The 16,521-nt window shown below is 43.6% G+C and overlaps 1 protein-coding gene across 1 annotated transcript in view; it reads left to right on the forward strand.

The window, feature by feature from the left end:
- The first annotated feature begins 2,021 nt into the window (after positions 1 to 2,021).
- ABCC11 (ATP binding cassette subfamily C member 11) overlaps positions 2,022 to 16,521 on the forward strand; it is a 67,024-nt gene continuing 52,524 nt past the window's right edge. The window contains exons 1-5 of the mRNA XM_017530181.2: positions 2,022 to 2,156; positions 3,367 to 3,503; positions 6,837 to 6,995; positions 10,126 to 10,273; positions 12,352 to 12,585. Of these exons, the coding sequence (XP_017385670.1) occupies positions 2,058 to 2,156; positions 3,367 to 3,503; positions 6,837 to 6,995; positions 10,126 to 10,273; positions 12,352 to 12,585 (777 nt within the window). The 5' untranslated portion in view covers positions 2,022 to 2,057. The remainder of the gene's footprint in view (positions 2,157 to 3,366; positions 3,504 to 6,836; positions 6,996 to 10,125; positions 10,274 to 12,351; positions 12,586 to 16,521) is intronic.

Below are 16,521 nucleotides of genomic sequence, written 5' to 3' on the forward strand. Positions count from 1 at the left end.
AAATTTACAAGTGCATGGTGTCTATAGCCATTACATTGTGAGTAGTAAAATAAAATAAGGGAATATTCTTTCAGCATTTGAAAACTATTCAGCAAAGTTACTCAGGTCATTGAGAAATGAGTGAAGAGTCAACCAACATACATCTCTGGTATTGCACTTTCCTCTTACTTGTTAACATAGAGCAAAGTGTCAGGTAGCGTTGGAACTATACTTAATCACCAGTGCAATCACAGGTTTATTACAGATACAAACATTTATCAGTACAGCACTGAGTCAGCCCTTTGTGAGGATGTGACTTGCTGCCTCCACCTCCTGCTCTATCCCCTTTCCTGGGGATCTTTGTGTGTGAATACGCCATACAGCAATATACCGTGGCCCTACCAGCTGAGGCCTCCTTCTACTGAATCATGCCAGTTCTACTTTAATGTATCTATATTCCAGGCTGGTTCATGGCAGCCAGTCTTCTTGCGAGAGCTGTAAAGAGTATGGGCCACTCTCCCTTAACTAATATGCCTCCTTTTCTCTCTTTTCTCTTTTCTATAATCCCTGAAGTATCCACATTCTACCACTACATGGCAAGTAAGCCTATGGCCTGGTGCCATGGCTGGGAAGTCTATCTTATATGGTCTGCAGGAAAATTCCAGTAACTGACTCTACCAGATCTGGTTGTGATTTGGTAAAAGGAAGTGGGATGGGAGGGAGTGGAACAAAGAAATTTAGAGAAACTTCTCCGAAAGTAATGGGTTAGCTTGCAGTATATTTGCTTGAAGTGCAATCCAATATTTGAATGTTTGTTTTGTTTTTTGAGATGGGGTCTTGCTCTGTTCCCCAGGCTGGAGTGCAGTGGCACAATCTCGGCTCATTGCAACTTCTACCTTCCAGAATCAAATTATTCTTCTGCCTCAGTCTCTCAAGTAGCTGGGACCACAAGCATGCACCACGACATCCAGCTAATTTTTTATTTTTGGTAGAGACAGGGTTTCACCATATTGCCCAGGCTGGTCTTGAACTCCTGAGCTCAAGCAGTCCTCCCACCTCAGCCTCCCAAAATTACAGGTGCATGCCACCATGCCCAGCCTCAGTATTTGAGTGGTAAAAACTGCATCTGAACACCACGGCCAACTACATAACTGTGGGTCCCAGTGCAAAATGAAAATGAAAATGTGAGTTGTCTTGTTCAAATTTATTAAGAATTTCAAGATGGCAACAGAAAACCATTAAATTAAGTCTGAGGCCCTTCTGGGTGTGGGGCCCTGGGGATCACAGGCTGTACCCCCATGGCCCTGGCTCTGCTGCACACTTTATTTCTCTTTCCATCTCTTCAGAACATTCCTAATTACCACCTCCACTCCTGCACCAGGCACATGAATGTTCTAAATCAACCAGGGAATGAGTCACATACTCAGAAAAACAAATATGAATGGCATATTACTTTTTAAAAAATCCTTTATTATTTAAGTTTCCTAACTTGTGCCCAGATTCCCTCTGGGGTCTGTGAAACTAAGAGTGAAAGAATGGGAAATGATGTTCCTTTCATTCATGTATGTGTCCATTCATCATTCATTTATTGAGCACCTCCCAGCATTTTCCAGGCCCCAGAAATTCAACAGCGAGCAAAGCAGACATGTCCCTGTCCTTGTGAGGCTCTCTGTGTAGTGCATGAATGAAGTCTGAACAAATAATGATTCAAGCAAATACACAGTTACAGACTGGGATAAAACAAGAAGCATGATTTTATGACCCGGGCTTTGATAGACCAAAGGAGATTGGCTAGGATCAGTGGTATGATGTTAGGGGTAGGTTGTGGAGGTGGTTAGAGAAGGTTTCTCTCAGTGATTTGGGGCTGAGGTCTAAGAAGATGTTTAAAAAGAGGGATCAAGCACATGCTAAAGAGAAGAAAAAGCAGGGACCCAAACCTCTGCATGGCCCCAAAGTGCTCCCTGCAAGGTGATGCCCCCTTTCCTGGCTGCTCAAGGCTGGACCTAAGCTGCTTCTAACTCCTGCTGTCTTTTCAGATTCTCTGATTCTGGGAAACGAAGAATTGGCAGGAACTGAAAATGACTAGGAAGAGGACATACTGGATGCCCAACTCTTCTGGTGGCCTCGTGAATCTTGGCATGGACATAGGCGATGACATGGTTTCAGGACTTAGTTATGTAAGTAAATCTCTTAACATCAGCACACCAGGAAATTGAGTTGGCAGAATATTCTCCATGGCCATAAACTAGGTCAAACAATTTTGTCCCATATTTATTTACTCTTGAATTTTTTTCTTTTTTCTTTTCTCTCTCTCTCTTTCTTTTGACTCAGGGTCTTGCTTTGTCACCCAGGCTGGAGTACAGTGGCAAGGTCATAACTCAATGAAGCTTCCTGGGTTCAAGTGATTCCCCCACCTCAGCCCCCTGAGTAACTGGGACTACAGGCACATACCACCACACCCAGCTAATTTTACATTCTTTTCATAGAAAAGGGGATCTCCTGTGATGCCCAGGCTGGTCTTGAACTCCTGGCCTCAAACGATCCTCCTGTCTTGGCCTCCCAAATCACTGAGATTATAAGCATGAGCCACCCCACTCAGCTACCCTTGATTTTTTTCAAATGGACCTCAGGCTTTCAAAAACTATCTCAATTATAATCCATCATCATGACACATCTTCACGGTTTATGCATATCTCTATGCATAAGATTGTATAGAGATCAGATAGTATCTATCTCTATATCTATTTATCATCTACTATCTATTTATCTATGCATTTACTTATAATAATAATAAGCATCTGCAAACCCATCACCAACACACCAGCTTGGACCTTGACAATCACTTGCAGTAACTGGTCTTCCCCCATCTCATTTTCCAACTCTCCCTACCTGATGTAACCGCTAATCTGAATCTCTTTCTGTTAGTCCCTGATGTGCTTTTAAAATAGTATTATTTATTCTATATGAAATCCTAAAAATTACTTGTCCTTTTATTTTAGTTGTCAAAAGGGAAACATAATATTTCAGGATGACTTTTTTACTTATTGGTTTCTTTTTAGTAGATTTACTCTCAGAGAGTGACTTAGTCTCTCATTCTGCAGGCAATTATGGCACCCTTTGTTCCTGTCTAAATTATTTACTGTAAGATAAAAATTCAAAGACATAGAGTGACTTGACCAGACTCACTCAGCAAATGCGGGGCAGAGTGCATGCTGGGACCCAGTTGCCCTGACTCTTGGACCGCCGGCTTTTTCCTGGTGTGGAACCCTTTCTTTAGAAAGCAGGATGTGGAACCATCTATCTCACCATGAGCATCTGGTCCTACATTCCCTCAGGACAGAATTTATGAGATTTGAAACTGATGCTCTTTTGTTTCTCTTTTCCAAGAAAACCTACACTGTCCCATACGGCCCCTGGAATCAGCAAGAGAGAAATCCTGAGGCCCCGGGGAGAGCGGGTGTCCCACCGTGGGGAAAGTATGATGCTGCCTGGAGAACCATGATTCCCTTCCGCCCCAAGCCAAGGTGAGTCCTGATTGGGGGAGGGGAGGAAGGCTGTATCCACCAGGATAACGCCAACCTTCTCAACTAGACCTCTCCCAAAGGTTGCATAACTATGTCCCTACAGAGCCAAATCCCTTCAGAGCAGCCTGAGGCACATCAGGGAGATACCATCATCACAGTCATTCATTCATTATTCATTCATTCAGAAAGGACCATTGAGCACCTACATGTGCCAGGCACTGTGCTACAGCACAGGGGAGGAACAGTGAGCAAAACAGAGGCAATCTTTGCCATCATGGACCTCACGTGGGAGAGAGACAATAAGCAAATAAACCTGTAAATGAATGTGATTACAAGCTGCTTGAGAAAGGTGCTGTGAAGAAGTATGCAAGTTTTGAGGGACAAGAGAATGGTGACAACTTGATAGGTTCTGAGTGGCTTAAGCTGAGTGACTCCTAGACAGGGAACAAGAGTTTCCTAAGCAAGAGCAGAAGAAGAATGATCGGGGAACAGCGTGTGGGACAGCCTTACCTGGAGGTGCAAGGAACACAGTGTGACGTGCCCAGGAGGCCAGTGTCGCTGGAGAGTCTTGTGCGATGTGGGCGTGGCATGAGGTGAAGCTTCAGAGGCAGGCAGATGACAGTGGATCAGGCAGGTTCTCAAAGGCCACATTAAGGATACCGGCCTTGGTTATAAGAGCAGATAGGAGCCACAGGAAAGCCCTAGGATGTTAGCCTTAAATTTAAGAATAAAAGAAATTCAGTGTGTTTCCCCGAATCAATCATAGTTTAATGTAATCGTCCCCAAATTGCTTTCCATGTTTAACAGAAAAAAGTCGCATAACAATTTTGTTTGTTCATTTTAATTTTTTTTTGAGATGGAGTCTCACTCTGTTGCCCAGGCTGGAGTGTAGTGGTGTGATCTCAGCTCACTACAACCTTTACCTCCTAGGTTCAAGTGATTCTCCTACCTCAGCCTCCCAAGTAGCTGGGATTACAGGCGCCCACCACCATGCCTCGCTAATTTTTATATCTTTAGTAGAGATGGGTTTCACCATGTTGGCCAGGCTGGTCTCAAGCTCCTGACCTCAAGTGATCCACCTACCTTGGCCTCGCAAAGTGCTGGGATTACAGATGTGAGCTGCCACACCTGGTCAGGCAATTTAAATAGACTTTAAAACGATGTACAAGTATAAAACACTCATTTTTATTTCAAAAGTTGGTGGAAAATATCCAGTCATTAAACAGTTAACAAAACATATGCCAGTAGATTACATAAAAGACTATGTATAATATCAAAAGAACTGAAAACGGTCTTCCCTGTAAAAATAATGTAAGACGAACTTTTCAATTTAAAATATCATCCATACCACACGTCATGCAAATGGAAAGCTAAGCATACTACATTCTTTAGTGTAGCCAAATAAAGTCAGATTGAGACATCTTTGGGATAGGGAAACAGCCATTCAATATGAGTTTGTTTTTGTTTCTTTTTCTAGCAGTGATGGTTCTAGCTGTGTATTTTATGCATAAAGAACAGCTATATTTCAAACCCTTTTTATTATAATAAATACTAAAGCAACATAGTAATACTTTATAATTTAGGACGAAGTTGCTTTCTAACTTAATACAGCTTTGCTTTCAGGGGCTGTACAGAATCACGTTCCTGTAAGCATGCACACGCTCATCTATTTGTCATTTACTGACAAGACCTTAACGCTCTGCTAGTCTGACTCCAGCTTTTCATCACCAAAAGTTCATTTTGTATTTTCCATTTCCCCTTCTCTCTAACATGTTTTCTAAGATTTCATCTATCAACAAACTGCATTTGTTTTCCCATTTTTAAAATCTGAGCCTCTGTCAATACGAGTTGCATTGTTACCATATTGAATTAATGTTATCTCCACCAGGAACAAAGAACCTTGGTGTTTTGTTCACCTGGGTAACCTCGGTTTAAGTAAATACATTGTTTCTGTTGGGACTTTGAGATACTGGCACTGGCTCACAGGTCTTGCCCTATCTTTTGTGATCGCAAATGGTACGATCTCTTGCCCTACCCTCACCCACTCCTTGCTCCAATATCCCTGGCAAGGGCATGTGGCCAGCCTTGTCGAGAACTCACAGCCCAGTGCTGTGAGAATATAAAAGGGTAGAGAAAAGTTGTCATAGCCCCTCTCCCCTACCCCCCAAAAAGAAATATCATGAGTTCGGCATTTTCATCTTCCCGTCTTTCTCCTCAAGACTGTTTTCAAATTGCATTTTCTTCCCATTGGGACACATAACCTTAAAGACAATTTTGAAAAAAAAATAAGATGAAGAACCCGTCCTAGCATTTATGAAGGTTTATTATGAAGTTCTAGCAACAAAAAGTAAAAAAACTATGTGCAAGAAAAAAAAAAAAAAAAAAAGTAGAAAAATGACACATAATCCCAATGCCATAATTTAATCATGTTGGGTATTTGTAAATTATTCTTAAAGATAATACCTTAACATCTTTATTTATGTATGTATTCAATTTTATTGTTTGCAAAAGTTTCACAGAAGAATTAAAGCCATGAGACTCTCTCTTCCTATTCCTTTGCCAACTCTGACACCTTCTTCAAAGTCAACCACTATCAGAAGTTTGATATAAATGTACATACTGTTTGTCTGCTTTCCCTCCTTTCTTCCTTTTTTATATATGTAAAAAAAATGCCAAGCATTTTTTTCTTTTATTTTTTTGGTTTTGAGACGGAGTCGCACTCTGTCTCCCAGGCTGGAGTGCAGTGGCATGATCTCAGCTCACTGCAACCTCTGCCTCCAGGTTCAAGTGATTCTCGTGCCTCAGCCTCCCAAGTAGCTAGATTACAGGTGTGTGCATTACCATACTCGGCTAATTTTTGTATTTTCAGTAGATATAGGCTTTTACTATGTTGGCCCGGCTGGTCTTGAACTCCTGATCTCAGGTGATCCATCCGCCTCAGCCTCCCTAAGTGCTGGGATTACAGGCATAAGCCACCGCGCCTGGCCAACACTGAGTTTTTAATCTGAATGTTGCCTTTTTTTATTTCTTGCTTGGAACTCTTCCTGTGTTCTACCCATAAACAAACCCTATTAAAACAAAACAAAACAAAACAAAACATCTACGTTGCATTTCATAGTATGGGTAGATCATAATTTCTCTCTTTTTTGTTTAAATAATTCCTCAGTTAATGGGTATTTTTGTTGTTTATGATTTTCTACTTACAAATAAGAGTCATGAAAACATGCTTGTGTGTAGATCTGGGTGACTCTCTTGTGTTTGTCCATGGTTATCGTTCATCCTTGCAAAATCTTGATCCTGACTTCATTCTTATCCCTGTGGCCCCTCTGCTAGGTTTCCTGCCCCCCATCCCTTGGACAATGCTGGTTTGTTCTCCTACTTCACCGTTTCATGGCTCACCCCGTTCATGATCCAAGGCTTCCAGAATCGCTTAGACGAGAACAGCATCCCGCCACTGTCAGTCCACGATGCCTCAGACAAAAATGTCCAAAGGTGAAGCTGTGCTGGGCAAGCCAATGGACAGGTTAAAGACCATCTCTTGGTGGGACGATGACCAGAGATGCTTAAGGGTGGTAGGGAGGGACCATTCCAGACTTGGCTCTTCCTATAAGAAGAAGCCTCACACTAAGTGAGGTCTCCTAACCTGAGGTTCATGAATCACCTAAAATGGTATGCATATTTTGTACATATGGGCTGGAGCTCTTTCTCTGGAGCAAGAATTCACATTTCTAATCAGACTTACCAAAAGGCTTGTGAACCCAAGAAAGTTATTTATTTTTTATTTTTAAATCTTATTTTTGTTATTATTTTTTGAGACAGAGTCTTGCTTTGTCGCCCAGGCTAGAGTGCAGAGGTATGATCTTGGCTCACTGCCACCTCTGCCTCCTGGGTTCAAGTGATTCTCCTGCCTCAGCCTCTCAAGTAGCTGGGATTACAGGCCTTTGCCACCATGCCTAGCTAATTTTTGTATTTTTAGTAGAAATGGGGCTTCACCATGTTGGCCAGGCTTGCCTTGAACTCCTGACCTCCGGTGATCCACCTGCCTCGGCCTCCCAAATTGCTGGAGCTACAGGCGTGAGCCACCATGCCTGGCCCAAAAAAGTTAGAAATGACCACCTCTAGTCCCATTTCATTCTCTCTTCTGGATCAGGCATTCAACAGTGACACTGAGTGACAACAGAGACATTTGGGTAAGTGGCCCAGTCTCCCAATGCTCAAACCACCACTAATTAATGGTGTGATTAAATTTCTTGCACCACCCACCACACAAGTTAATATGAGGACCAAAAGTGGAAGAATATGAATATGTGATTATATGATTTTAAAGGTCCTATATTCATGTTCCTACCTCTAGTGCTTCATGAGAGATACCAGGTGGAAAACAAAAGTTTCCAAATGTTTTCTGGAAATTATAGTCTCATAAAAGCCTCCCTAAAAAGAGCCTTCAGTAGTCAGGGGAGTTCGTGAAATGTTGTATTACAGCCAGGTGTTGTAGATTTATAAAGCAACTGAACATATTGAAGGCACATGTTTTTACATGGAATATAGAAAATGGGTAAACTTTGATCCATTCCTTCTCAGACTTATTTGGCAAGAAAAAAAGAAATGGTTCCAGGAAATGCTTTTTGGAAAATGCCAGATATTGGTCAGGTTCTCACCTCTTACCACCTGTGATATCAGACAAGTTTCCCTTTTTGGGCCCTGTGTCTTTGTGTATAAAATAGTGGATCATAAATTTATTTCATGGTCCTTCATAGGATTGTTGCAAGAAACAAAAGAGGTAATAAATTCAATTTTTAAAGTACCTGGAGAATCACTTGAACCTGGAAGGCAGAGGTTGCAGTGAGCCGAGATCACGCCACTGCACTCCAGACTGGGTGACAGAGTGAGACTCCATCTTAAAATAATAATTATAGTAATAAAGTACCTGGAAAAACACTTGATGCTTAGTAGGTAACCAGCTAAATAAATGTGAGTTAGCTTGTTCTTCTCTAACCATTCCTGATTTCCTTCCGTTCTCTTCCAGTTCACTGATTCTCTTTTTAATTGCATTACTCACAATGTCTGTTCACAAACAGTTTTGCAATCACTCCTTTTTTTTTTTTTTTTTTTTTGAGATGGAGTCTTGCTCTGTTGCCAGGCTGGAGTGCAGTGGTGCAATCTCAGCTCATTGCAACCTCCACCTCCTGGGTTCAAGTGATTCTTCCGCCTCAGCCTCCTGAGCAGCTGGGACCACAGGCATGTGCCACCACACCCAGCTAATTTTTTCTTTTTAGTAGAGACGGGGTTTCACCATGTTGGCCAGGATGGTCTCGATCTCTTGACCTCGTGATCCGCCCAGCTTGGCTGGGATTGCAGGCATGAGCCACTGCGCCCGGCCAATCACTTCGTTTTTATTTTTGTTTTAAAGATAAGGTCTGACTGTATTTCCCAAACTACTAAATACAGGAAGAATGGAAGAATTAGAAAACTCCATTTTTCCAGCACTAGTGGAGGTGGCACTAGGCAGTGGTCATCAGTGTTGGAGAATTTGATAATGAAGGAGTCAGGCTGACACACGCCAACATTCCTAAGGTGGGAACCAGACATCATGTGGCTTCTGATGTGAGGTGACAGGAAGTACACTACATCACCTCTTAACATTTTTTTCCCAAATGGCATGAATCCTGGATTTCATTAAGCCTTGGGTCTAATGACCAGTTTATTAGGAAGCACAGGGGATCAACAATTATGTTAGACAACACCATGGATATGAGATCAGTTCAGTCCAGAGTGTGGGAGATCCAACAGGATGAATAAAAATCAGTTTCTCCAACAAATACATGCATAGAAATGCAGACAAGGGGAAATGCTTACAGATTAAAATGCAACGCAAGAGCGCTATCAGATTTCTCCTTTAGATGCAATATGTGGACCTTGTTTGGATCTTGATTCAGAGAAATTAACTTTATAAAGACATTTTTAAATAAGTAGAGAAATTTCAGTGCAGACTGGGCATTAAATGCCATTAAGTAATTATTGTTACTATGTGTTTGTTTTTTTTTTCCAGTCACCTAGGCTGGAGTGCAGTGGCATAATCTCGACTCACTGCAACCTCTGCTTCCTGGGTTCAAGTGATTCTCCTGTGTCAGCCTCCCGAGTAGCTAGGATTGCAGGCGCACACCGCCATGCCTAATTTTTGTATTTTTAGTAGAAACGGGGTTTCACCATGTTGACCAGGATGATTTTGAACTCCTGACCTCAAGTGATCCACCTGCCTTGGCCTCCCAAAGTGCTGGGATTACAGGCATGGGCCACTGTGCCCAGCTTTGTTGCTATGGTTTTTTAAAGGGACTTATCTGAAAGAGATACACAGTGAAGCATTTATAGATAAAATGATATGATGACTGAGGTTTGCTTCAAATCCTCCAAGAAACAAAAGACAAAGGGAGGAGACGTGAAACATAAGTGTCAAACGTTTTTAATTCTGGAAGAAGAGGGATGAGTACTCAGAAGATTCCTACATTATTCTATTTTGTTATGTTTGAAAATTTCAGCAACAAAGCTCTTGGCTAGCAAGAACTAGGATGTTTTTGTGTCACATGCAAAGAGATTCCACCAGTTCCATTTTCCTCTTTTCAAGGCTTCGCCGCCTTTGGGAAGAAGAAGTCTCAAGGCGAGGGATTGAAAAAGCTTCAGTATTTCGGGTGATGATGAGGTTCCAGAGAACAAGGATGATTTTGGATATGTTTCTGGGTTTCTGCTTCAGCGTTACCGCTGTCCTCGGGCCAGTAAGTGGCGGATTTGGTGAGGCTTGGGGGACTCTAGGCTTCAGAAGTTTAGAAATGGAACTGGGGGCATGTTCAAGTCCATACCAGGAGTGGGGGATGCATTTATCTTTCAGCTGTTGTCTAGAAAATGAAGACTTTTTGAGGGCAGTAGCTAACCACCAAGGAGGGGCCCTGTAGCCACTGCTTGGGTTCAAACCATGTCCCTGCCACTTAGCTGCTGGGTAACTTCGGGCAGTGTAGTCACTCTCTCTGTGCCTTGATTTCCTCATGGAATCCAATGGCGCCCTTAGGTGTAGACCTTATGGAAACCCTTGCATGTAAAACAGAGTGCTGCCTCATAGGATAACATTAAATGAGATAAGAACATAAAGCACTTAGAACATGGCCTGGTTCAGTACATATTAGTTCCTCTGAGAAATGCTTGAGCAACTCTGGGAATGTAGGTAGCAGGAAATAATGGTCTTCTCCAGGTACCATGGTGGGGATGAATGGGCTCTATTTCCCATTATTCTCCAGTTCCTGAGCCCAAGAGTCTCAAATCAGAGGAAGAATCTGATTGGCCAGCTGGGGTCACATGATCACCGGTTGGCCAGAAGAAGTGGGGCACTTTGATTGACAGTTCAGTCTAGACTGCATGCAACAGGAGAGTTGGGAGTCTTCCCAGAAGAAAACTGAGGCACTGGTACCTGTAAGGTTTATTGCTGATGTAAAATTAGGAAACTGAGGCAAGTATGAGAAAATGAGAAGCCAGTTTATTCAGCTCCCCGGCGAGGTTCTGTGGCCCAGGAAGGGGCTAAAGAAGTTGCACCGGGCTATTTAGGTCATGGGGTTTTATGGGAAGGGAAGGCGATTGATTGGCTATTGGGGAAACAAAGCAAAGGCAATTTTATTGGCTGTTTGGAAGCAGCAAGTGCCTGAAACTAGTTGCCATTGGTAGGTGGGCGGGACTTTGGGTAAGTGGGCCTTGATTGGCTATTGGAGAAACAAAGTGAAGGCAATCTTATTGGCTATTAAGAAGCAGGAAATGCCTGGAGTTAGTGGTTATGGGTAGGCGGGTGGGACCTTGGGTAAGCGGGGCTTGGGGTGAGGTGGGGGGTGGGGGCGCATACAGAGCCGACTGCTACCGGGCAGGGTCTGATGGGGCTTCTTCAAAAAAATTTTCCTGCAGGGTTTAATCAACAGCGGGCTGGGGGCTGAATGCATAATTTAGTGCTGAATGTGGGCTTGGGTCTGGTATGCGGAGGCGGGTGCGGGGGTGATGACTCAGTTATCAGGCGCGGAAAGAGATGGATGTGTCCATTCGACCCTCTGCAAGGCAGCCGGCCTTACAGTACCAGCTAAGGGGAGGTAAATGTAAATCAGGAAGAAACAGCAGTCGATGACAGAATGAAGATAACTGAGTTGGGTGACAGGTGTTGGGTCTTTTAGATCCACTCTCCATCATTTTCCACCCTGCCCTGTTCACCTAGTATGGATCACATTAATGGGCCCCCACTGCTCTCTGGCTTCTGGTTGGGGTTGACTAGTGGGAGATTCCAATAGGGGAGACTGGAGGGAGGGAGAAGATGACGTCAGGATAGTATTCCCTGGGCGGCCTCCCTCCCTGTCCCTGGAGGCTGGTGACCAGAGCTTCTGTCCCGACCCTCTCTGCATGCCTAACCCCTCCTGTGCTCCAGAACCTCTCCCTGCCTTTGTCCCTTAGGCCTAAGGGAGCCACTGTTTGTTGCTGTCACCAGCTCTGTGGTGTTCCACCAGGCCTTGTTGGATTTCCTAAATTCTGCCCACACCTTTGTAAAGCCACTTTGTTACCTCCTAAATCACTGTTTTGTGTGGGCCCCCGTCTCCTGTCAGGACTGGGACAGAGCCACCTAAGGTTTCAGAACTGGCTCAGTCGAACTCCTAAATCTTCTCCAACTGCACTGTAACCTTCTTGAGGGCAGAATTGTGCTTAAGTCAGCTTTGATCCTTCAACAAATCCCCAGCATGAATCAGACCTTCCAACCCTTCTTCCAGCAACAAAATATCAAACATGTTTTTAGGGGGCAGTCTGAATGATCCAAACTTCCATTTCCTTGTAGACATTGATTGTACCAAAGATCCTGGAATATTCAGAAGAGCAGTCGGGGAATGTTGTCCACGGGGTGGGACTTGGCTTAGCCCTTTTTTTCGTCGAATGCGTGAAGTCTCTGAGTCTGTGCTCCAGTTGGATCATCAACCAGCGCACAGCCATCAGGTTCCGAACAGCTGTTTCTTCCTTTGCCTTTGAGAAGCTCATTCAATTTAAATCTCTAACGCACATCACCTCGGGAGAGGTAAGTGGCTGGGACTGCCTATTCCAGGACGACTTCCCTACTCCTCCTCCAGACATCACTGCCCTGGGGGCCAAGAGAAGGAGAAAAGGGGGTTAGGAGAAGAAGAAGAAAGAGAAAAGAAATAATTCCTAGGCTGAGTGTGGATAACCATCAACAATTGCCTCTGGGTCATGAAAGCAGGCCAACAATAATGCAGGAAACGCCACTTACATTCAGAGACTGAATGTAGAGAGGATTTATCCATTCATTCAACAAGTAGGAGCTTTGAGATGCCCAGGCAGGAGGATTGCCTAAGTCAGGAGTTCAAGACTAGCTTGGGCAACATGGAAAGACTCTGTCTCTACCAAAAAAAAGAAAACACACACACACACACGAATAAAAATCAGCCATCTGTGGTGGCTCATGCCTTGTGACCCCAGTTGTGGGAGGCCAAGGCAGGAGGAGTGCTTGAATCCAGGAGTTTGAGACTAGCCTGGGCAATATGACAAAACCCTATCTCTACCTCCCAGCCTGCAAAAAAAAAAAAAAAAAAAAAAAAAAAAAAAAAAAAAAAATTGGCTGGGCGTGGTGGTGCATGCCTATAGACTCAGCTACTCAGGAGGCTGAGGTGGGAGGATCATCTGAGCCCAGGGAGGCCAAGGCTGCAGTGAGCCATGATCATGCCACTGTACTTCAGCCTGGGCAACAGAGTGATACCCTGTCTCAAAACAAAAACAAAACAACAAAACCAGGTGTGGTGGTTTGTACCTGTAGTCCCAGCAACTCGAGAAGCTAAGGCAGGAGGATCGCTTGAGCTCAAGAGTTCAAACCTGCAGTGAGCTATGATTATACCACTGTACTCCAGCCTAGGTAACAGAGTGAGACCCTGTCTCAAACACGCATGTGCATACACACACACACACACACACACACACACGCGCGCGCGCGCACACACAAACCAGATAGTTACTGGGGCCTGTTCTGAGCCAGATTCCGTTCTAGGCGCTGGGATTAGGCCCCTGAACAAAAAGACAAATCTCAAGTAGAAGCAAGTTGGAAAGTGCATCCGCTCAGCCAACCTGAGGGTGAGGGTGTGGGAAGACTTGATGGCTTAGGGAAATCTAGGAAAAGCAATTCTAGGTAATATCTCAGAGTTTTAATTTCCTTGTCTGCCAAAAAGGAATCGTTGCCTACCTGGTCATTGTTACTGTCCATTCTTGCTCTCTCTCTCTCTTTTTTTTTTTTTTTCCCACAAGATAACACAAATAAGCATTGACAGAAATGGAAGAAGATACTCCAACTTAGGACCTATAGTCATGGGGAATACAGGGATTTCATCTATTTCATTTCAATTTCTCCATTTTTCTGTGGTTTATCAATTGCCTCAAGGGTTGTGGGTTAGTTTGATATTGAAACAAATACTTTTATTTTTGGAAAAGGCAACACTGCTTTGTCTCCTTTCCTTTAAGCCAAACCTCTTTGTGTTCTGCCATTAGCCCCTTTCCAGCCTCATCTCTTCCATGTCACTTCCTTGAGCCCTAGATTGACTTCATCCCAGGCTGGGCTAACCTCCCGTCCCCAAATACACCCAACGTGTCCACCTCCTGGTGACTTTCACGTCACTCCCACCCTCAGCCCTTAAAAATCCCACTCATCCTTCAAGACCTGGTTTAGTTTTCCTCTCCTCCATGACGGGATCTCCAAACCTCACCCTCTGCTGCCATTCCCTGCTAAGCATTTGCAGTTCTTTTTGCACAAATCTGGCTGCTTTACTAATATGAGCCCCCTTCAAAGACACAAACCATTTCAGATTCACCACTCTGTCCCTCAAAAGGCCCAGCACCTCAACTACACAGAACAGATGTTCCAAAAACATCCACTGAATTATTCATTGCCATCAAGTAGAAGCGTTCCAGAAATGCAAGCACTAACAAACATTAAGTATTTATTAGAATCATCATGGTTTTTATCATTGTTCACCAGTTTATTGGTTCTGTGGCCTTAGGTAACTTGTTCAGCCTCTCTGAAGCTGTGGAGTAATAATAGAACCAACCTCATAGGATTGTTGTCTCGTAGGATTCCGTGAGTTTGTACATATAAAGCATGTAGGCATCGGGTAGTGGTTAACAGGTGTAAGCTGTACAACTAGTGTTAGTTTCCGTTAGGCCTTGAGCTCCACTGTCCTCCTGCACTTGACGGACAGCTAAAGGATCTCCCCGTTTGTCTCAGTAAAGTCATGGTAAACACCCCTAACTGACTCTTAGCCATACATGGCTCCAAGCGCATTACTTACATTGGCTTGCCCAGTCCTCTAACATCCCTCTTGTGTGGCAGGTTCTGTTATTGTCCCCATTGTCACAAAGGAGGAAACGGAGGCAAGGAAAGGTAACTTGTACAAGGTCATGTGATTGCTAAGTGCTGGAGCCTGAATTTGGACACAATGCCTAGCTGCAGAATCCAGGTCTTCAACCCTGGCACTCACCTGCCTCACTACGGAGCCCTGCACTAAGGCCTAGCTTGGTTCCTTTCTGTATATTCTGAGCACCTGCTGTATGCAAAACCCAGTTTCCTCAAACATTTTCATAGAAGTGTAAAACAAAACGGTCCATTTGAGAGTGTAGATGGAAGTAATTTCTGTAATAAGGATTTCTAGGCTGTTGCTTAAATACGTTTTAATTAAATTAAATTTATTTATTTATTTTTAAGTTTCCCTTTTGTTGCCCAGGCTGGAATGCAATAGCGGGATCTCAGCTCACTGCAACCTCTGCCTCGTGGATTCAAGCGATTCTCTTGCCTCAGCCTCCCAAGTAGCTGGGACTACAGGTGTGTGCTACCACACCTGGCTAACTTTTGTATTTTTAGTAGAGACAGGGTTTTACTGTGTTGGCCCGGCGGGTCTCAAACTCCTGACCTCAGGTGATCTGCCTACCTTGGCCTCTCAAAGTGCTGGGATTACAGGCATGAGCCACAGCCCCCAGCCTATGTTTTATTTTTACATTTTTTTTTTTTAAGACAGGGTTTCACCACGTTGGTCAGGCTGGTCTCAAAGTCCTGACCTCAGGTGATCCGCTCGCCTCGGCCTCCCAAAGTGCTGGGATTACAGGCATAAGCCACCGTGCCCAGCCTACATTAATTTTTAAATAATTTTTTTACTTAAAAACATTTCTTTGTCCTTTCTCTTGCACTAAAATTATTTTTTTTAAAAGATCTGAATATATTCCCCTTGAAAACAAAATAAAATAGTATAGAAGTTGCCTTAGGCCTAGTTTCCTCCCCTATGCCCAGAGGTTAGTACCATTAGCAACTTGGTTTGTGTCCCTCAGACATTTTAAAGCACATTTTTGACTGGATGAGGTAGCTCACATCTATAACCCTAGCACTTTGGGAGGCCGAGTTGGGCAAATCGCTTGAGCTCAGTAGTTCATAACCAGCTTGGGCAACAGAGCGAAATCCTGTCTGTACCAAAAATACAAAAAATTATCCGAACACGGTGGCATGCGCCTGTGGTCCCAGCTACTTGGGAGGCTGAGGCAGGAAGATGGCTTAAGCCAAGAAGCCATGGGTTTCAGGAGCTGAGTTTGTGCCACTGTACTCTAGCCTGGACAACATAGTGAGACCCAGTCTCAATAAAAAAAACAAAAAAAATAGCCCATTTAGGTATACATGCAAGTTATCCATAGAAAACATTGGATTTTGTGTTTGTGTATTTTTCTGTAAATGGTACTATGTTTACATAGTGTCCTCCTCTTGGGTTTTGCCAATAGAAAATGTGGAACAAAGCCTTTGGGGGAGTTTTTACATCCTACAGCTTTGTGTTGCTTTGTAGCCTTCCCTCCCGCTCATTGTGACTGAGCTTTCCAGAGCTTTCCAGTTAGCACAGATTGATCATCCTTAATTGTATTAGTCCGTTTTCACACTGCTGATAAGGACACCCAGAACTGGTAATTTATAAAGGAA

The sequence above is a fragment of the Cebus imitator genome, unplaced genomic scaffold (genome assembly GCF_001604975.1).
Source record: "Cebus imitator isolate Cc_AM_T3 unplaced genomic scaffold, Cebus_imitator-1.0 Scaffold63, whole genome shotgun sequence".
NCBI lineage: Eukaryota > Metazoa > Chordata > Mammalia > Primates > Cebidae > Cebus > Cebus imitator.